We start from the raw sequence: 22,574 nt of genomic DNA, 5'->3' as shown, positions 1-22,574 counted from the left end.
AAACAATAAGAATTTTTGTTGTATAAGTGATATCGAAAAAATAAAAACGATATTGCACAGACAAAATTCACCTTTTTATGTGGTGAAAATTTCGTTTCTTAGTTATAACTGTATCTTTCTCTGTTCTTTCCCGCGCAAAACAGTTTTTGCAATGTTACGCACTTGTAAGACGGAGACAACACATGCGGGTGAAACGTCCTCTTAATCGTATTACCATAGATTACATAATGACATAATATCATAGACCTTGTGGTGATACTCCGACGTATCATCACATGCAACATTGTATCAACGTTACCGCCTGTCCTTTTTGCATTGTATAAATTTTAACACACTTGCGTTCGCAAGTAATATTTATGCTCCTTGCACCGACCGACCAAAATCGCGTCTCGCCCCCTCTACGTCCCGCCGGCTCGACTCGCCGCCGGACGTACGACCGACCGTCGCGCCCGACATTCCGTCACTACGTTTTTTCCCGTGTCCCGTCTTACCGACTCGACTCCCCGAGCCCGACGCGAACGACCACCGCTGTACGCTCTCGCCATTCTGTTACAACCATAACAATATATTACTTTGTAAATTATTTAGTTTTGCAACCTGTGCTAATAAACCTTTTCGTGACACCTCTCGTGTCATTTCGTCAATAAGCTAGCGTGTTATTTCTTTAGTGTTTCTCCCGGTTTAGCGACCAAAAGCCTTCGTTCCTTCTGTACGAGACAGATTCGCGCATTTGGCGATACTCACTTGCCAAAACCTTATACTCATAGACCGGTCCTGCCTATATTACTAACATACGCGTAGTGAGCCGTGATAGAGGGCGCGATTAAGTGACTGAGTGACCGATGCACGCACGCAATTTCTCGCGGGCGCGACTACAATCGCATGTTACAATAATTATTGGGTTGTGTTCATTGCAGTTTGTGATAATCAATATTTTCTTATCAATCATAATTTATCACTAATGTTATATTTTGTGCTATTACAATAACATATTAACATGTCGAATATTCATATAGTTTGTATTAAAATAATATTTAAGATTTAAAGTTTATTGAATATTTTTTTAATATATTTTAATCAAGTTAAATAAAGAATGATTTATAATAGATTATAGCTATAGAAATTTAGATGGTTAAAAATCATTATTAGTATGTATTAAATTTATTTACTCATTTCTAAAAAGAATTAACTTAGTAAGTTTTTTTCGGACTCCTACTGTTGGTTTTTGTTGCTCTTTTGCTAGGTGTTTTAGCCTTAGGTTGATGTATACTGTGATAATTAATTTTAATAACTGATCACGGTGATTTGTGAATAAACCTTGACCATGTATGTGTGCATCCATATCTTTACTCAGGAATACAGTTCTGAATACTTCAGATTTTATTTGTATGTATAATTTGTTTGTAAAATTTTTAGCATATATACTAGGTACTAAGATTTGTACATCTTATCCATTTTTCAGCTACAGAGCAAATATATTCCACATCCTTACTTGGTTTGAATAGAGCATTATTCCGGTCTTTGAGTGTTATTAATAAGTTAGTGGTATGATTGATACTTAACACTTGTTTACAAATTAAACAATTTATTTTTTGAGAAACCGTTTCAGCCACAAATCCTGCAATGTAGTGTGTAACATTTTCAACATAAGCAGATACTTTATACATATTTATATGGTCATTATCATGCGAAAGCTCCAATTCTTCATCAACGGTTTGTTCTATTTCAAGTATAGAATCTGGCAACTTATTACTTGATACATTCTTTAACATACTTTCAGGAAGACAGTAACCATATTGAGAACCACTCACATGGTGATGAACGAGAAGTTTTTTGGTAAGCAGTTTTAAATTCTTTCGCAGAAGGATTATTGTTGTAACCACATCTTGATCTAACAGTACTAAAAAAAGTCTCCAAATGATCTTGCGATAATTTATATGATAAGACATAGCCAATATTTTCATAGTTACTTTGTTTTAATAAGTCATAATAACTTAATAAATTTTTTTAAACCCCAAACCAATCCAACAAATCCAGTTTTTCGTAACGAATTAACAACTCTTGTACTATCAATGTGTGTTAAGCCGTTAACATACTCTTTAGTAAAACATAAATACTTATTATATGTATCTAAACTTAGAGCTTGATTATATGTTGACTTAGAAAATTTTGAATGGCAATTCAAAATATCAAATGCATCATTCATGAGTTTATAAAACTCTGCCGTCGGCTTAGAATTTTGAAACTTTGTATCTAATGATTCACAAAATGTCAAAGCATTACTTACACTAGTGCTTAATACTTGTGCCGCTAGTTTGACGTTCATTTTTTCATTGAAATAATAAACGTGCTTGTGTGATAACTTTGTTGCAGCTTTCAGTCCTTCTTGTTTTTCTTTATAATATAATTCTTTTATAAAACTCCATTCAATTTTATCAATTTTATCCACAATGTTCTGATTTCTTCATCTGTTGGAAACTTATTTATAATCAATTGAAATTATAAATTATTATTACTACAATATCTACTGCAGTTTTGTTATTAAATTTACTTGTGCAATTTTATTGGAGAATATTTGTCATTAAATCCTCGTTTAAAAAATGGAAAGAGGCATTTATAAACCATATTGAACAATTAATTATAATTGTTATTATAATAATTATATTTTAATTTTAATATATTAATATACCTATGGTAGTATAGTCTATAAAATACAAAATAAATACAGATTATTATAAATAAAATATAAATCATTAAAATTTCAAAACTAGGAACAGTTGGAAAATCAAATGACAGCTGATGTCTAATAACCGTATATCATCATTATACATAGATCTTTTATTGTATGCACAATAATTTTTATATTGTGCAACGATTAACATAACAACATCAGCGCCCTCTTTCATGATTTCGATTTTCTTTCATGAGTATAAGGTCTATGCATAACTAGTAAAACTAATTATTTAATCTATGTTATATCTATGTCTGATTATGGATTAAAGAATGAATATATTATTTTAAAAAATTAGGGGGACTTAAATTAAACTAGGGGGGCTAAGCCCCCCTACCCCCCCCCCCCATTGTGCCTATGGTTTCCAGTCACTTCAGCCTATCCAATATCTGCTCCATGCTTGGTATTTATTGTATTAATTACAGTAATTAATAACTAAAAACCGGATTTATATTCCTTTAAAACTCTTAAAATATGATGCCAATATTCTCTAAAAACTGTGTCAAGAACTACTGATTTCCGAAGACAATATTTCATATGCCGGATTTTCATTTTAAGAAAAGCAATCTATCTGGATATAAAAGATGGAGTAAAGAATCACAAAAATAGGAACAAAAAAGAAACCTGAGAATTAGCTGGAAAATGCTTTTGTTAAAATGATACATGTTTAAGATACCTTTTAAAATATTCATTTAAGGCAATACTATTTAGATTTCATCAATAAAGTAAAATAAAATATTTTTGTTCCAACATCATTTCCGTATTTGTCGTACAATATTTATTTTAAATTGGTTAATGTACATGAAAATCATAGAAACATAATTAACACATTGCATTTAAATTACACATATTGATATTATACCATGATAAATAAGCAGTAAAGAACACAGCATCTGTGTTATTTAAACGAAAGTGTCAATATTTCAGTTAATTTCATTTTTTTGGCAGTCAACAAAATGACCATAAAAATAAAATACAATGTAAATTATATTGTTTAATTAAAATGTTTAATTAAAATGTTTAATTAAAAATGTTTCACTAAATTCTTATACTGAAATTGTTTAACCATTTTGTTAAAAATACATTTCGTTAGTTCCAAATCGTAGCAAGGATCGTGTGGATACATTCCTTTGTGTTGTTTTGAACATATAATTTTATGCGTTTCCACTAGATTCAACATCCGTCCTATTTTATTATACGCTCCTAAACTGTATTCATATATGACTCTCATATTTCTCATTGTGATTAATCGTATGTAAAAATGTTGATTATTTGATATGTCATAACACGTCATATTGAGTAGATTAAAGTTATTAATTTGTAATCTTTTTAAAATGTCCATATCTGTGGAACCATTCCATAATACTATTATCGTTATTTTATTGTTATATGCTAAGTAACGTCTAATAAATTCAGCGTTTAAATTGTTTGTACTGGTACTTAGGCTGTTATACAATTGCTTCAACAATACAACCTGTAAATCTAGTTTTAATTTAAGTTTAATCATTGAAATTGTTTTCCTTATTTCTTTGGTATTCAGTTGTCTAACATTCTGATTTACAGGTAGTAAAAGAGGTTTTCCCTCCAATTTAACAGTCTTAAAATGACGCGAGCTATTTGATATTGCACCGGATATTAGTACTATACTGGTTCTGTAAATTGTTGCGAACTCGAAGTCCATTAAAATAAATTGGTGAGTTCGTTCTCTGAAATTTAAAACAAAATTGTAAAAATTAAAATAAATTATGAAATATAAGTACTTGACAATAAAGATAATTTGAATGAATTTGGGTTATGTTACATCTTAGTACCAAACTGCAAATTTGTATTAAATTAATTGCTGATATAACTTTTTCACTCATTAAAAATTATTGAAAATGTATTGATATGATATTTATATCTTGCTTCAACGGCAATTTAAAAGGGATCAGTACACTTTCCCGACATTCAATTGCCAGACACCTCAATTTCCCGACTCCATTTGCCCGACAACACATTTGCCCGACAAAGCATTTCCCGAACAAAACATTTGCCCGACAATATATTCAAAAATATATTATTATTATTATATTATATATTATTAGGTATATATTCAAAAATTCATACATTTGTCCGACAGGCGGCAATATCAAGTTATATTATACATAAATGTGTGTCAAAAATTATTGCAATTGAGGTGTCGGGTATTTGAGTGTCGGGCAAACATATCAGACCCAATTTAAAAGTATTAAAGATACACTATCACGATTATTATTTTTTATATGAATTTTAACTCTTCATGCACAACATTATGATTTTATAGAAAAAAAAACTATATATATATATATATGTTAAATTGCCTGAAAATCATGAAAAAAATCCTAAATCAACCCTTCAACCATTTTTAAGAGTTGAAACAATTAGTATCAAATGATACATCTATGATGTATTAATACATTATAAATACATTTTTATAATAAACATTTGAATTATCTTACTCAGATACTATAATATATAAAATACAAATATAATATTCGAATATGATAAACACTAAATAAAATACATAAAAAAAAACTTAAATCATAAATTAATAAAATAAAAACAATATTTATAAGCACTTCTTTTTTCACTTATGAATTAAAAAATATCTGATACAAACATTACAATAGAAAATAAAAAATATTTAAATCATAACATAATAAACAAAAAACAAAATTCATAGGAACTTCTTGTTAAAGTTTTGGTATGTTATATTAAGTATATTTAAGTCTCAAATGTTCATTTAAGTGTTTTCGTATGATAACTTTCCATGCATTCTGTGCAAACTGAGAAATCAAATTTTTTACATAAAAACCTAGTTAGGAAAGTACAATTATCATTATAACATTTTGAAGCTAGCATTGTAATTGTTTTTGGAGGATAATGATGGTATATACCATCATATTGCCCCCGTCAGGGACTGGAACATTAACTTTCTTTCTTTTTTTTTTTTGGTGGCGTTGATGTTTGTGTCAGTGACTTTCTTCCTCTTTTAGGCCCACTATGTTTCCCAACTTGAAACATTGTACAAATTATTGATGCTTTAAAATTTAGAAGATAAACATCGCTGCATTTTTCTGTGTATATCCATGAATCGATGATACTTACATTTAAAAAATGAAAAAAGTTCTGAGGTAACAATTTTTATTTATTTTATTTTAGACAATTTACAATCTGTATTAACAAAAACACAATAAGAAATGTGATAATATATACAACAAAACACTATAATATAATGACAAAACGGCAGGATAAGGGAGGCCATCCAATGATAGGACCCTTCAGATTTAAATTAAATATAATTTATTGATTTTTTTTTTTGTATTTTATATTGAATCATATAAGATCACTGGATGGATACCATCATTGGCCGAGAGCAATGGATCTTAAAGCTCCTCTAAGTTGTAGATACAAAGGTTGTACAAATAGGTTTAATATTATGTGTACAAAATTCAAAACATTTTTATGTATGTCCAAAAGTTAATTATGTTTTGAAAATTATCATCAGCTAAAATAAATTTATTACATTCAAAAAATTTAAAATAATTACAAGTATTATTTTTTATTTCTTACATATTATACCTAAGTTTGTTAAAATTATATTTGTTATGTTAAACTTAATTTATAATGTTTAATGAAATAAAGTTTTTTTCATACTTATTTTGTATTAATGAACCTGTATCAATCTTTAGTAGTTTAGACCGATCACTCACAATTATTGTGAAGGGGTAATTTTGACAAATAAATGAAAAATAAATTCGGGGAAATGGTACGGTGGCGAAATGGGAGCTGACCATTTATTTTATTTCAGAACATTTTTTTAACACTGAAGTCTTGTTATTTACTTAAATAATAATTTATTGATCCTCTTAAATTTTGATTTTTCTAAAAAAAAATATTTTGTGCAATACAAGTCCAAAATAGCCTTGAGACTACTCCATGTATGGAATAGTTAAATAAATCGCAATCTAAGTGGAATCTAGGCGAAGTACACACGGAGTCTATAGAAATGAAATTATTAGATTTTTGACCATACTTTCGTTAATGACAATTATTATAGAAGGATTATAGTCTCTTTGAATATTGTTAAAAAAAAGTTTACAAATCGACGAATTTCTTATAATTCATCAAACTTAGATTGAATTTTTTTTTGGATTTTATTTCATACATATTTGTTCACTTAAAAGCTTCTCCTGTTTTAAATTGTTGCCGATATGTTTATAAATAATTAATGCGATAAACTATTTGGTCAACAATTTCATCATTAAATAAAAATTTAAAACTAGTTGTTGGTGTACACGTTTTTAAATTATTTGTGGATGTTTTAGAGCCCTCTGGACTAGTAAATGGAGATAAATTAAATATAATGCCATTTTTTTTTTCGGTCCGACCAAGTATTTAACAGGTATAAATTGGAAATCATCTTGTTGGTTGGTTGAGTTTTAATCTCGGCTTCAACTGTATCAATATCCACTGAACATATTAGAGTAGATTTAAAGTTAGACTGATAATCATTATTTTAATCTGAAAAAGTACTTGGTAAAGGATGAAAATCAAAAGTCAAAGACATATTTTCGCAAAACAAAAAACCGGGAAATAATTAACGATGTGTAGATGTATTCGCGATCTAAATTCAGTTGTTTATGATACTTATTGAATTGAACTACAAGTATTAACTTTCTGCTTAATTGGCGAGGTTAATAAATAAATATTTGTATCAATTAAGTTTAAAACTTCAGAATTTTAATCTTCATTAGATTCAAATATCTTCACTTTGATTTCCATTCACCAGAAGGTGGAACATTATCAGCATCAGAATCGAAGTCATCACACAAAATTATACTATTATAATTACTGCAGGTACAAATATGTTTTTTTTTTTTTAAATACAAATGATACAAAAAAGCTATTAATGTTATTTTTGGTACAATACTTACAATAATACTAAATCAATTTAATCTGTTAACAACTTGTATAATTAATTGCAATAATAATAATAATGATTAATACATAATAAAATACATTGTTCTCATATGAATCAGATGTAATTCGTCTTATAAAATAATGTAGGTTGTATAGTATTATAGCACAAAGAAAATACACAAAATGCATAGCAAAACTATGTGAAATATTTTCATATTTATTAATTGTATGTTTAACCTGCTAGAGATCACGCCAGCTGTGCTTATATCGCGCGTTTGGAAAAACCCCTTATCTTTAATTATAGTAATCGATAAGATAACTATGACTCCCTGCTATTCCTTGACCATGTATTTATAAATACTTTGCAATAGTTATGTATTTTATCTGTACACGTTAAGTCACCAGTACGTAGTATCAAAATATTAGTGAACGTAATTGTATGTCAGTGTGGTGTAAATACCATGGCACGAATAAAATAGTTTTTCATTGATAAAGTTGAGACGCTATAATGTATGCACACATTTAAAAAAAATGCATATATTTTTTATTTTTAATATAACATATACAAATTATTATAATATTATATTTTGTAATTATACAAATGGAAAATACACGAATAACGTAAAAAATATTAAATTTTTGTATTTTTTTTTAATGACTTTTTTGTTCTTATGTTTTATTTCATGAAATACGCCATGGCGTATAACTGTAATTCTGAAGAAATTTCTAATCTCTTTGATCTTTCTGATTAAGATGATTTGATGATTTGATTGATGACCCGGATTACAAGCCTGAATATATTGAAGAAGACTGTCATAATAGTAACCTTAAATGAGTTTCCGGGGAGCCGCAACCCGTCTGGCGCCAGGGCGCCCGGGTACGACTTTCCGGGATGAGGGCTCGTTGAGAAGGGTGGCATGTACCTTCCTGTGAGATGATAGTAAAACGATGCAAGCCAGCAAGATACGGCAACAGGTTTTACACAGTTGGTTATGGTACTCATAGTAGTGACTAGGACGTTACACTGGAAAGCGGCGATGACTCATGATAACGAAGATGAAAATAATCTGTGGTTTTTCATAGGTAAGGATGAGGAAACGTTATGGTCAAATAATGCTGTATCTACATATTCAAAAATAAAATTTAAGAATAATGTAAAAATATTCCCTGGCCTGAAAGTAATTGCTCGGCAGTGTAAAACACCACTTAAGTGTTTTCTTCAAATAATAACTTCTGAAATGATGATAATTTAGTGAAATATACAAACTTATAGGCAAAAAGCTGTTTAAAAACATGGAAAAGAGACTACAAATTAACAACTCAAGCAGAAATAATAGCACTGTTAAGTTTAATCTTTTTGATTGCAGGAAAAAAAGGAAATCGCTTCAATGTTTCAGAATTTTGGAATAAAAATGGGATATAGGATATATAAAATGAGAATGATTTTGTGAACTAGTTTAATCTACATAAGTTTCACTTCATTTATAACCTCTTATAAAATAATTATAAAAACCTATATCAAAATAATAATTTAGTTAAATTTATATAGCCAGTAGATAGCAGCATACGATTCATAAATTATTGTCAATTTAATACGGACTTATCATATAGATAAAATAAGGTTTTTGTGTAAAACGTAAATATACGTTCATACTCCCTGAGAAGCGTTTCGACAAAACGTATATATACATCCATACTCGTCAAAGGGTTAAATTAAAAATAAATTTTCATTCAAAAAATAAAATAAATGCTTAAATAAATGTATATATTTCACTTAATAATATACTGTAATAACATTTTTAAATGAATTTTTTAAATCGAATTTTAATTTTTTTTTTAAATGTATTACATTATATTAAAATAAATTAATTTTATTAATTTAATTATTAGTAAATGTCATTGTAAATAATTCCTAACATGTATTATGCAAAATATAATATAATAGTACTAAGAATCTACATTACAAATAAAGAAATAAAATAACGGTGTTACCACCGCAGCGCAGCTGAAAACGAGATTCTCATGGGCGCGTCCCCTAGAAGGCTAAAAATGTAATATTGGAATCAATTTACTGAAAACAGTGAGAACACACCCGATTAGTAATACCTACTCGTATACATCACTACAGTGAGTAGGACTTTATGGCGACACGTGTAATTTTAAAAACGTCGTAACTCTAAAACTAACAAAAAAAATATTTTTGGTATCATTGTTTTAGTTAGATTTCTTGTGGTTTTTTTTTTAAATTTAAGTCAATTTTATATATTTTATAGTCCTTTAAATAAAATAATAAAATCAAAATTTACTCATGCAGAATAATATAGTAACATAAATTAGTTTAAGCATCCCATTTACGGGTATAAACTGTAGTTAATTAAACTTAGGTTGAAAATTATTTGCATATTATATTTACATTTCATGTATATTTGACAACTTACGTTTTTTTCATATTGGATGCCTTATACATTATGTGAATATTGTAAAAACTCGTAGCTTGAAATCTAAAATTCCAAGATTGTTATTCTTTAAATAGTCTTCTTGAATTATATCAGAAATGGTAGGTAAATATGTAAGTTCGGCTATTGAAAAAAATCCTTATTTTCAGTAATAGATCGATCTCAGTTAGGTTCACTACACTTACGTAGTAGTTTCAGGCGTGAAACAGCAGTTTGTTTAAATTTAAAAAAAATATTTAACTGCTAGGAGCTAATAATGGTTTTAAATACAACAATCATTCAAGTTACTTAGTAATTTTACGAAATCAAGAATTGTGAGCATTGTGAGTATTTAAATTATTTATTTATTTTTATTTAAAAGTGTACAGGCTTCCACTGCTGAGGTTATTAGCCAACATTTCTTTTTTTTCTTTTTTTTTTTTTAATAAAAAAAAAGATTCATTATTATATAAATTATTATTATTAAATTAAATTAAATTGAATTATTATTAAATAAATAATTTATTATTTTTTGCCTTTGATTTAAACTATACCCTAAACTATACAAGAACTATATAATGAACATATTACAAACTCAAGTCTTCCAGAATCTTTCTGTCAGAATTTCCTGTAATATTACGTTTTAATCTATTATTTACAATATCACATCGAAACTAATAATTAATATAATTTATGACAAGGTGAATATAATTTTCAAATTCTATTAATAGTTTGCAGTTTGATGGAAGATAAACATTTTAGCGATTTGTTTGGTAAATAATTTTTAGAAAAATCTTATGGTAGACATATTTTATAGAGATAAAATCAAAGGTATTCAACGAATTTTGCACATTTTAGCATATTTCGTAGAATAGTTTTTGTTCATTTTATGAAAAAAAACTATCCATTTATTTATCAATATTAGATTATATCAAAGCATTACCTACCGATACAATGATAGAAAAAAAAATAGTTAACAAAAAAAAATTATACTTCAATAATCAATGGATATGAAAAAATAAAGTTGATTGTTCATTTAAATAATACGAATAAAAAAAAATAAATATTTAACATTACTTTTTTTTTTTATTATAGTATATTTCATTAAGTTGTGTAGCTCCTTTAACAACATCATCATGTGATAGACTTTCAAGCTTAGCAATAAAAGCAAATGGAAAAAAAATGACACGCCGCTCTTCTCTTGTTATGTTCATTCAATAAACGATCTAAAATAACTAAAAAGATATCAATTTTAAATTTTTTTCTTCCAGAAGTCATTAAATCATTATATCAAGTTTCATCATAAAAATTGATTTAATTTTTTTACGAGTTTTTATATCTTAATATTTTTTGTAACAGATTTTTCAAGTGCTTTTCTTTCAAATTCATCAACATTTTCACAAGTATTTGTAATAAGTTGAATTTAAGAATCGTAAAGCTCAACCACGAGACCACAATCTATTTCAACTTTTTGTTGTTCGACCATAAAAAATTTGCCACCCTAGGCTTTAGCATAAAACAGCCTAAACGTTAATACGGCCCTGGTTTAGCCTAAATCCTAAAAAAAAATGTTTATTATCATTTTAAATAATAATTTTGAAAAAGTTCTAAAATCCTTGAAAATTTGCGAATTATTTTAAAAATTCTAAACATTTATAAAATGTCCAACTTTTATATGGTTGAAAATTCAAAACAAAGTCTCTCGAAGTCTCGACATTAGTTCATATTTTGTTATCAAAAAAGTCAAAAAAATGTTTGAACATTATTTTTTTGTGCAGATATTTTATAAGTTCATATTTGAACGAAATTAGATATTCAAACAAATAACCGCCATTCTCATAATATATGTATCTATTTGAGGTATTTAGTTCTAATCAAAAATATTATTTGTTGATTCGTTGATACCTAATTGAAATTTTTTATGTATACATATTGTATGGCACACACTACAGTGACAAACATATGGAATTTTTTATAACAACCTAATCGTTTACGCTACCTCTCATCTAGACACACATAATATACTGCTGTGGCGTATACAGCACTTATCAACCTTATTTTAATAATAATTTATTTTTTCATTTATTTCTATTTTAAATTAAGGGCAAAATATTGTACTGGTATGGAAGAATCCCAAAGCCTTGGTGGTAAAAAACGACGCTTGTTTCATTTTGCATGGTGAGTTGTTTTTTATATATATGAAAATAAAACTAACGTCGTTGATATAATTTTACTTGATCATTTCCATGTCCAATTAGGTCGTGGATCGGTTGACTGCACTCAAACCATTGTCCGGAAGGTTCGTGTTTTAGTGTGACGATTTGATGGAAAATTGGACGTCAGTAATGAACTCAGAGATGATATTGTCCACCAACGAAATACTTGGCAATTCGGAAGACGTCAGTGACTACCAAAAATTCGTGCTAGAAAGCTTTGGAGACCAGTACCTCGTAAACGTCTTGTTAAGGCACGACAGACAGTTTGTCGTGTCACAGGCCAGGTGAGTTTTCGTCATGTTTACAATTATTATAATAATTATTCAAGACCCTATTTTAATTCGTGCACATAAACTGCATAGGTCATGTGTTAAAGATGTAAAGTCAAAAAGAGGTGCTGACGGTGACTCCGATCATTCCTAGTACTATTTTTTTAATTTTTACATTTTGAAATATATGCCTGGGGGTGGTACTGACGTTAGTAATTTAAACGATGCAAGCAATCACCAGTACTGCGTTCTTGGAGGTCGTTTGGTACGCGGACGAAACTCTCGACGCTATGTGCCTTTGGATCTTTTCTAGCTCAGACCAACCTTTCCTGCTCATTTTATCGGCTCATACTGGCGCCCTGTACAAGATGAACGAGTGAACTACATTGGACAGCAGCATTCTTTTCCCTTGCTTAGCGGCGCTTACGTTGGGCAAGATGCTCGCCCGGTTCTGGACTGCTTTATTAGCTTTTTCCGCTACCACCTTAGCACGTGCGGTGAAGCGTAGCTTGCTGCCCACCCATATGCCCAAGTATTTTATGTCTGGTCCTGCACTAATGTATGTCCCATTGATTACAATGTCCATTTTGCTGTGGCATCGCTTGTTGGTGATGACTAGAGTTAGGATGTTTATGACTTTTGCATATTTTTTCTTTTAGTCGTGCATTCAATACATTCAATTTTATTTTGCATATTTTTGCATATTTAGGGATTTTTATGAATAAATGCATATTTTGAATATTTTGGCCAAAACTATAGTAAATAAATGCATATTTCGCCAAAAAATAACTTAAATTATTCAACACAGTCAACATTTAACGAAAATAAGAAAATATGAAACTCGTAGTATATAATCAACTTATCTTTATTACTTACATTCAACATTACATGTTTTTAATTTCAAAATATCATATTTTTATATATTTGTATTTAAGTTTAAAGTTATAAAAAAGTTGTAAATTAATTTTAAATACATTTCGGATTAGAAATAAAATTTTAAAATTGCATGTTTAATTTTTTTTAAGAGCATATTTTGATATTTATTGTACATATTTGCATGCATTTTTTAGTATTTTTAAGGTCATAAACATCCTAACCCTAGTGATGACCATGGCCTCGGACTTCTATAGTGCCAGCTGTAGACCGGCCGTTCGCAGCCATTCAGTTGTTTTCTGTGCCGCTATTCCTAGCATCCTTTCTAAGTCCTATGTGTGCTTAGCTCGGGCTATTATCGCGATGTCATCCGCGAAAGCCAGAAACCTTGCACCCACGGAGAGTCTCAGACAAAGGAGCTCATCGTACAGGATGTTCCACAGCGTGGGCCCGAGAACTGATCCTTGTGGTACTCCGCTTGACAGGTTCGTCGTCGTTACAGGTCCGTTTGGCACTTGAAAGTACAGCGTTCTGTCTTTAAAATATTCCTCTATTATTCTGCAAAGAGAGGCAGGTCTTTGGATCTCATTATCATTAGGATGTTCTCCTAAGGGGCAAAGTTGGACGCATTACGGATATCGAGTGTCAGCAGCCCAACCTTGTAGCTGGCACCGGATTCCTTGACAAATTTGCAGACTTCGGTGAGCGCGTCCAGCGTGCTGCACCCCTTTCGGAAGCCGAACTGATTATCAAAGAGCCCGTTACCAGAGTAGACTCGAGGATGTCTCTCAGCCAGTTGTCTATGACGTTCTCGTAACGCTTCCCAGTGCAGTCGAGAAGGCACAGTGGCCTGTACGATGAATGTTCTTCTGGTGGCTTGTCTGACTTTTTTATGAGGACCAGCCGACTTCTCTTCCACGGTTGGGGGAATCAGCCCTCTTCGATGCATTTGTTGTACCTATATCTGCAGCAGGATCTGGGGTTGCCTTCTCACCAGTAGCTTGAATTCTTTGTTTGTGACTCGGTCTATGCACGGGCTGATGTTATTCCTAAGAGAGTTAGTTGCTCTGGTCAGCTCTTCTAGTGTTACTCTCGGTGAGTTCTCTGCCTGCCAACTACATAGAACTTTGGGCGGGTCCTCCGGAAATAGTCCAATTACCACTCTTTGTAGATCTGTCACTTGTTGCAGTTCCTTGGTTGGGCGGCTTCCTAGTAGTAGTATTTAAGTTAAAAGTAATGATATCTAACCAATGAAAAGGGAGAAATAAAAGAACAAATAGTATAAAGTTCGATATGGACTTAATAGATTCCAATTGGGAATAAATGACGCATTGAATGTAACCAGGTATGAAGAGTAATTGGAATTACAAACAGGGTGGGAATTTATTAATAACTCAGTTCTAGAGGTAGCAGAAACTGTAATTAAACAACCTTCTAGACCAAAAACAAAGAACTGGCTTAATCAAAAATGATGTGCAAATGTCATTAAGCGTTGTAATGCCTCTAAACTGAAAATGATTCAACACCCAACTCAGTCAAATAAAGATATATTAGAAAAAAGGAGGAAAGAAGCACATAATGTGATAAGACAAGAGAAAAGGAAAATGGAAAAAGAAAAGATTGAAAAATCGGAAAAGTTTAGATACAACTCTAATGAGTTTTATAGGCACTGTAAAGCTTTAAAAAATGGATATAAAGCAGAAGGAGGTGATTTACTATTAAATAGTAAAAGTGAAGCAGATGAGTTTTCGAAAATATTTTAATAATCTACTGAATAATGAACCCACGGTAAGTCAAACAGATGATTAAGAAAAAGAGGAAGACATAAATGAAAGCCTAGAAAACGAAGAACTGAAACCAAGCAGAGTAGAAATAGAAATGATTTTAAGTCACTTAATAATAATAAAGTGGCAGGAGAAGATCGAATCTGCAGAGAACTACTAAAGCTAGGAGGCCCTAGACTAACGGATGAGTTATTTAATCTTATATCTAGAATAGGGCACTACGAAGAAATTCCTATCGAATGGAGAACATCAATTATCTGTCCAGTATTTAAAAAAGGTGACCCTAAATGTGTAGAAAATTATTATTATTATTATTATATCTTTCCTAGATCTGGGATACAAGGTTTCAGCGACGTTTCTCCTCAAAAGAATACTAGATCTATCAGAGCGAGTGATAAGTGAAAACCAGTGTGGCTTTAGAAAAGGGAAGTCAACGATAAACCACATTCACACTGTTATGTATTTCGTTAACGCCTTAACGGATAAACATGAAACATACGATTCCGAAAGAGGACTGACTTTTATTTGATACATGACAATATTTTAGGTTATACAATTTTTTATCACATAATAATATTCTTATCACTACGACAGTACATCATCTCCTTTTTAAATAAAAACATAATATTATGCACATCATTAAAACAGATAGTCTTATACTACTACTATTTTATATAATACAAAATACATCAATACAAATTTATAATTAATAAAGTATGTAACACCACCAAATATGTAATGTAAACAAAATAATTACAATAAGTAATATAACAAAATATAAAAAAAAACATCACAACTAACAAGTTAATTATCATAACCATACCATTTTGTAATTTTCCTTCCCCTCTCTGAACGACGCACAATTACACTCTCTTTATTTTTTTTCCTTAATTCCCACTTCATTATTTTTAGATAACTTCTTACAAAAATAATCCTTATCCATCTTTTTTTGGATATCTTAGTTGATTTCTATGAACTATTCTACTGCTACCCTTTAAATTAATTACAAATAAATATTTGGTATACTGCTTAACTAACTATTATAGCTGGTAACCATTTACAATAATCTTTGAAATGATTCCTATATAAAACTTTCTCATTTTTCTTAAAACATAATTCCCTGTTTTCATCCTCATAATATTTATTATTTTTAAGATTGAAACTTAACTTTTTTTTTAGATTTACTGTAACGTTACTTTTTGGATTTATTGATGAAAAAATAGATCTTAACTTATATAAAAACATACGATCAGCCGGAGACTGTGTTGTAACTATTTAAGGTGTAGTATTACCCACACAACATTTGTCAATCATAACTAATATTGTATCAATGTTTAACTTTAATTGGAATTTAAATATTTAAAATTAAAACATTATTCAACATTGAACAGTTATTTAATTCATATTATAATTAAAATAATGAACAACAATTAGTTAGTATTGAAGAAAAAATATTTAAATGTTAACATACATTTGCAATTGTATAAATTTTAACATTTAATATCCATTTAACTTACTAAGATTAATCATTATTAAAAATTGAACATCAAACACTAATTCAATATTTATAATAAATATTCAATTTTAATTTTTTGTTCATTTAAAATTAAATAATTGACATTCAATCAAAAATTTGGTTTAATTATGCTTAAAAATAATTTACATTAAATATTCTTAATTAATATTGAAGCGAAATTGATTAATATAAATGTGTGCATTATATATATTATATATGTATATATAAAATTATTAACCGAAAAAATTGTACGTAAATAATAAGTACTTCATTCTTGTAGATACAATTAAAAAAAAAAAATAAAGCTCAATAAACATACATTTTTTTTTACAGACTATACTTACAACAAAAAATAGTATTTTGGAAGATGATATTGTAAGTTTTGTTGTCGTTAGAATTTAAAAATACCTTCATTATATACTAAGAAGTATTTGCTTTTTTTTTAGAAATTGCTTAATCAAAAATTGTTGACATATGAGGAGAAAAAGGCTGCATACGAGTTGATTCCCGGATCTTTATGTGTTTTATTTAATATTTAGTAAAATATTTTTAAATTAAAATTTAATTTTTTCATATTTTTAAAATCATTCAATTTTTATTTATTAATTGTATTATATTTATTATTTATTAAAAAAATTATTATTAAAAACATTAAGTAATTATAGGTAAAAAAATATAAAAAAATTTAGTAATTTGGTAAAAATTTGTAACCCACTGTTTTTATAAATTGGTATCTGGTAATGAGATTACCAGTATACCGTGGCATCACATGACAGTTTGTTTTTCTTGGTGTTTTTTAGATTTCTTAGTTCCGTTACTCCTGCATTTTATGTATGTTTCTGATTGTACATCTAACAGCTCATCTATAAATACGTAAATATTTGGGTGACCACTATAAAAACAACTGTTGAGTTTAGAATGAAAACTCTCGCAGCTGTTAGTAGTTCTATTTATACTTGGTGGAAAACTTGCTTCTGGGGAAATATAATTATCAAATACATAGTCCATAAACTCTTCAAGTCTAATAGAATCTGGTCTCGGTGGACAAGAGCGAGTTGTGTGTGACGGTCGAACTCTTTACTGTTATAAACTCTTTACTTGTGCAATCTATTGATAATTAATATACAACAATAGAGAATCAACTTGTACGTCCCTCTTAATGACCCGGGAATCAACTCGTACATACCTAATAATGACCCGGGAATCAACTAATACATAAAATAGGTCTCGGGAATCAACTCACCTACACATAAAAACAAATTGGTAACAGTTATTTTTACCTAAAAATTTCCTTATTAAATAAATGTATAACAGTCTAAATAAATATATAAAATTCTAAATAAACTTAAATCTAATAATAATTAATAGGAATCATTCCCAAATTCATCTACTTCTGACTTTTCTCATTACGTTAAAAAAGATGAGTTACAGCCGCTAGTTGATACAATGATAGAGTCTAGGGTTGGATTCTTGGTAAAATTAGTATGCAACCAAATGAGCAATTTAAAGTTGGATGAATCCACTCAGTCGACCAAGAACAAAAGCCCTGACAATTCATTAGAGATACGTGAAGTAAGATAGTAATATTTTCATAATTTTATAATTATGTTAATACTTTGTATTTTTTATGTTTTTTCTTAACTTAGAATTGTGTTGAATGGTGGTGTCCATTGCATAGCAAATTTAAGGACATTCTGGAAAATATATGTGTTCAAACCCAGACATTAGAGGACAAATATATAATTCGGAAAGCCAAAGCTAGGTTTGAATACTGGCAAGGTGGAAATAAGGTAAAATAAAAATGTGAAATTTGATTTTAACAGACAATTTCTTTCAACTAAAATAATTATTTTATTTTTGTCATATCTTAGAATATACCCAGGTGTCCAACATATGACAGGAAGAAAGGACAAGCCATTCACTATTCGCCTCCTTCATGTTGGCCCAAAAATAGTGAATAAATAAAAATCTTATCAAATACTTTTTAAATTTTTTTTTTTTAGTTTTAGACATCAGATACCTCTCAATCTCTCATTGTCTTGTATAGACTAAATAATGGACATTAATTTAATAATAATTTATCAAAAGTAATGAACACATTAGTTATCAATAGTTTCATTAGAATATAGACAAATTTCCGTAATGCAAATATTTGCAGAATTTGGGTATGCCCACATCAAACAAAAAATATTAACACTTGACATGTCCACAACTCAACATAAATTAATTAAAATTAAATGAACACAAGTAGTAACAAAGTGTAACATAATAACCTAACACATGAAATAATTTTGGTTCTAATCAATATTTTACCACTTTTTTTATGTGTATACATCAATACATAATATGTATGCATATCATTTATAAATGCTCATGCTACAAGTACAGTTTAATATTTTTCAATACTTTGTCTAATTTTGAGGGTAAAAATGTTTATTTAAGTGAAATAGTTTATTTTTTACAATAATTTTTTTAAATATCAATATTTTTAAGGAATAAATATATAAAATATATTTCTTAAATCATTTATTATTCATGGCATTTTAATAACTTTTGTCATATGTTTTAACTATTATCAATTTTTAATTTTTATTTGTCAGGTTATTCTGTTACACTTTTTATATTTACTACTGTAGATTACAATTTATTTTGAGGGCTATGAATGTTGTATATTAAATAGTTCTTAAATTTGTTAACGGGACACTTTACGTCATCTATGTACAATTTAAATATTTTAGAGAACTTTTTGTTAAGTGATTTTTGTATAAAATATGATTTTCTACTAAACCACAGTGTAAATCCTACAATGCTACATGCACATAAAATAATTATTAATAGAATTGTCATTCATAAAACCAAGTCCCAAAGGCTTAAAAATGAGAATAGTCACTATGTATCTGAATTTGAGAATGAGAAAAACTGGTATGTCATGTTATACATTTCTTTAAATATAGCATAGAAGTTTCATATTAAAAAAAATATTAAATTATCCATTTAAAATGTTAAAAAATCTCTATAGCGACTCATGAGTCTTAGTTATTTTACTACAATTCAATAACTTAACCTAATTACTTAAAATATACAACCAAAGTTTCATCTGCAATTTGTAAAAGTGGTAGTCCAACTTGATATTTCATGTTTCATAAAAGCTACTGTAAAAAGAGGGGTACTATAATTATTAGATTTAATTATTTTATTGTTAAAAATATTGGTACTTACTTATCTATAGTGTAGTCTGTTTAAAAATGTATAACATAAGTATTTATTATTCCATACTTATTTAAATGTACACAGTACATGTACCAAAAAATATAAATTTTCATTTGCTGATACAATTGGAAAATATAGTCACAATATACTCAAATTTGACTGTTATTATTGATTGATTTACTCGCATTTAAAGAGTTTTGGAGAAAACAACATTTATTTCCTAAATAAAAAAAAAAATATCAAATTATTTATTTTTTAGTTAAATATATTTTTAAGTACATAGCTCATTAATGTTATAGTTTTTTCATCAAAGATTAAAATGTATTACAGTTATTTAGTACCCATAAATAGTTTTTTTATGTTATTGTCAAAATAATTTAAGTTGCAGACATCCTATCGTATAACCCCCGAAAAAATAACTATAATGTACACTTACGTCTTGCATAGTGTGGTAACTTCGTTTAACTAATTTTGTTTTTGTAAGTGATGCCGTGATTGTGATTAATTCCTTAGAATGTATAACAATTTAATTTGTGGAACATTTCTTCAGAAACCACATGGAAATTATTTTGCAAATATTCTGTTCTTATTTTAAGCAACATATGGATGTGGACATGACACCTTATTTCTGTATGTAACCGATTTTAACATTTGTGTCACTATTGCATATTGAGATACTGATTTCGTTTTGGTGAGAAATACATAAATAATCCAATGACAAATTAAATTTGTCATTCATAATGCATTCACAGTTTCAAGTACTCCAGTGTTTGGACACATGAAACAAATCCTCAAATTTGATTGACGTTAAAATGATGAATGGTGAATCGGTGTGGTACATTGATAACACAATAATGAGAATTTTTGAATAATAATAACAAGCTTATTAAGGGGGTCGGTGCCGGTCATTTATTTAGGAGTACAATTTAGGCAATTCAATTCACATGTTGTATCGGCGGCGCTTGGACCGTACATGTGTGTGAGTGTGTAAGTTTGTATTAGTGTGAGTGAGCTAATATTTCGTACTCAGCGCGCGGTTATCGGAATTTCATAATGTGTATGTGTATATATGGTATATAAAATATCTTATTAGTCCGCGCATTACTGTTTCATAGAAATCCTATTATGGATTGTGTTATTATTATTAATTATTATCAACCGGAAATCAACAATAATTAGACTTGACATTGTCTCTTGCTTTCCACGACCGACTCTTGTAGTCTTCCTCAGTCTCAAATTGCATGTACTTCACTACGTAAAACGCTGATTTATTTTATTTTGACGCAAAATATCAGAAGATGGAAAGCAAGCAAAAATATTCAAATAAAAAAAAAAATGTCTCAACTTACCGGAAGGTAAAAGGACGTAAAAAAATTCGGTAAGTACGTTATTTTGGTTTTAATAAAGAGAATACTGATACTAAACAATGAATATTTGTGTAAACAAATTATTTCATTTATTTACACGGAAAAACATTCATAAAATATTATTATTTTTTTTATTATAATGCATAGTTTGGTTATAAAAAATAAATCAGAAAATGTTTTAGCCATGATTCCTCATTTAATACAGCAACTTCAACAAATAATTTAAAGGATACGCCTAATGCCCCAGAACAGAAGTAAGTTATGATGAAACGATAATATTTAAGTATTCGTTATTTTATTAATTTAAATTTTAAAAGTTATGGTAAAAAAAACTACCCGAAACGGTGAAATGTACTGCGAACATGCAAAACAATTTTGTTTTTATTTCTCTTAAAATAACCAACTAAACGACTTGAAACTTTTTACATACTATGAAAATTGGCATCATACATGCTTCAAACGAATTGTGTGTACTAAAAAACAGGGAATTCTTACACAAAGTCAAATTTGATAAGTATTATTTTGCCTTTTTGGTGTAACTATAAAAAAAAAAACAGATTTTGATAGGTACATTAAATTTTTATCAAATGTTTGTTTTTACATATGCAGCATACAATTTTCATTATATTTTGAGCTTTTTGGAGGCCTAAGTAATAATAAATATAAAATTTTGGGTTTATTATTTTTAAGATTCTGAGCGAATCGATGAATGCATTAATTTTACAATGTAGTGTTTTTTTTGTTTGTGTATACAATCAGTTGTCTAAATAATGCTTCGATTTTCAACTTCGGTAGCTTTCCCAGTAGTTTTCAAAAGCACCGGGGGAAAAACAAAAAAAAAATTAATGAAAAATGGAAATTTTTACACAAAATCATTTTTTGAGAAAATTGATTTTAGATATTGGTGTAACTCTAAAACAAATTACTGTAGACACATGAAATTTTTACTGAATGTTCATACTGGCCTTTTCTATACTTGATAAATTTTTTAAAATATTTTAAATCTTTTTAAGTTATTTATATAGACATTTAAAATTTTAAATCTTTTTAGTTTTTTTTTTTATAAATGACAATACAATTTTATTTGTTGAGTAAAATAGCTTCAAAATGTACTACAAGGCTCCTAATATATTTCGGAATGTTACTTAAAAAGTATTAAAAATACATAGGTAGTCACAATTTTTTTTTAATAAGCATTGAAAGTTAAAATTTTGACAAAATACGTAAAAATT

The 22,574-nt window shown here is 28.5% G+C and overlaps 2 protein-coding genes across 5 annotated transcripts; one reads left to right on the top strand and one right to left on the bottom strand.

Annotated features, from left to right (window-relative positions):
- The first annotated feature begins 984 nt into the window (after window positions 1-984).
- Window positions 985-18,745, top strand: LOC149061973 (uncharacterized). 4 transcript variants are annotated; one of them, XM_089217664.1, is made up of 13 exons: window positions 985-1,148; window positions 1,244-1,386; window positions 1,463-1,538; window positions 1,610-1,713; window positions 1,781-1,836; window positions 8,426-8,755; window positions 12,211-12,285; window positions 12,366-12,607; window positions 17,099-17,140; window positions 17,212-18,028; window positions 18,134-18,337; window positions 18,412-18,555; window positions 18,637-18,745. In XM_089217664.1, exons 11-13 carry the CDS (start codon window positions 18,212-18,214, stop codon window positions 18,724-18,726), a joined length of 360 nt encoding a protein of 119 aa, XP_089073790.1. In that variant the 5' UTR covers window positions 985-1,148; window positions 1,244-1,386; window positions 1,463-1,538; window positions 1,610-1,713; window positions 1,781-1,836; window positions 8,426-8,755; window positions 12,211-12,285; window positions 12,366-12,607; window positions 17,099-17,140; window positions 17,212-18,028; window positions 18,134-18,211; the 3' UTR covers window positions 18,727-18,745. The 4 variants fall into 4 exon arrangements, with proteins under 4 accessions (XP_089073790.1, XP_089073789.1, XP_089073788.1 ...); XM_089217663.1 differs by having other exon boundaries at window positions 1,463-1,545; XM_089217662.1 differs by having other exon boundaries at window positions 1,463-1,713.
- On the bottom strand, window positions 3,756-10,139 carry LOC107170093 (uncharacterized). The gene is made up of 2 exons (XM_015520112.2): window positions 10,111-10,139; window positions 3,756-4,437 (listed from the first exon to the last, which is right to left on the bottom strand). The coding sequence occupies exons 1-2, from the start codon at window positions 10,137-10,139 to the stop codon at window positions 3,756-3,758; spliced, it is 711 nt and encodes a 236-aa protein (XP_015375598.2).
- Window positions 18,746-22,574: the final 3,829 nt, after the last annotated feature.

The sequence above is a fragment of the Diuraphis noxia genome, unplaced genomic scaffold, assembly GCF_037042655.1.
Source record: "Diuraphis noxia isolate RWA-SAM2 unplaced genomic scaffold, SU_Dnox_SAM2 contig0001, whole genome shotgun sequence".
Taxonomy (NCBI): domain Eukaryota; kingdom Metazoa; phylum Arthropoda; class Insecta; order Hemiptera; family Aphididae; genus Diuraphis; species Diuraphis noxia.
This window is presented reverse-complemented; position numbering and strand designations above follow the sequence as displayed.

Excerpts from the sequence above, each read along its gene's own strand:
- LOC149061973 (XM_089217664.1), top strand. The coding sequence starts at position 18,212 with ATGATAGAGTCTAGGGTTGGATTCTTGGTAAAATTAGTATGCAACCAA. Across the intron at positions 18,338-18,411 it reads ATTCATTAGAGATACGTGAA|AATTGTGTTGAATGGTGGTG; the intron begins GTAAGATAGTAA and ends TTCTTAACTTAG. Across the intron at positions 18,556-18,636 it reads ACTGGCAAGGTGGAAATAAG|AATATACCCAGGTGTCCAAC; the intron begins GTAAAATAAAAA and ends GTCATATCTTAG.
- LOC107170093 (XM_015520112.2), bottom strand. The coding sequence starts at position 10,139 with ATGTATAAGGCATCCAATATGAAAAAAAC. Across the intron at positions 4,438-10,110 it reads GCATCCAATATGAAAAAAAC|AGAACGAACTCACCAATTTA; the intron begins GTAAGTTGTCAA and ends TTTAAATTTCAG.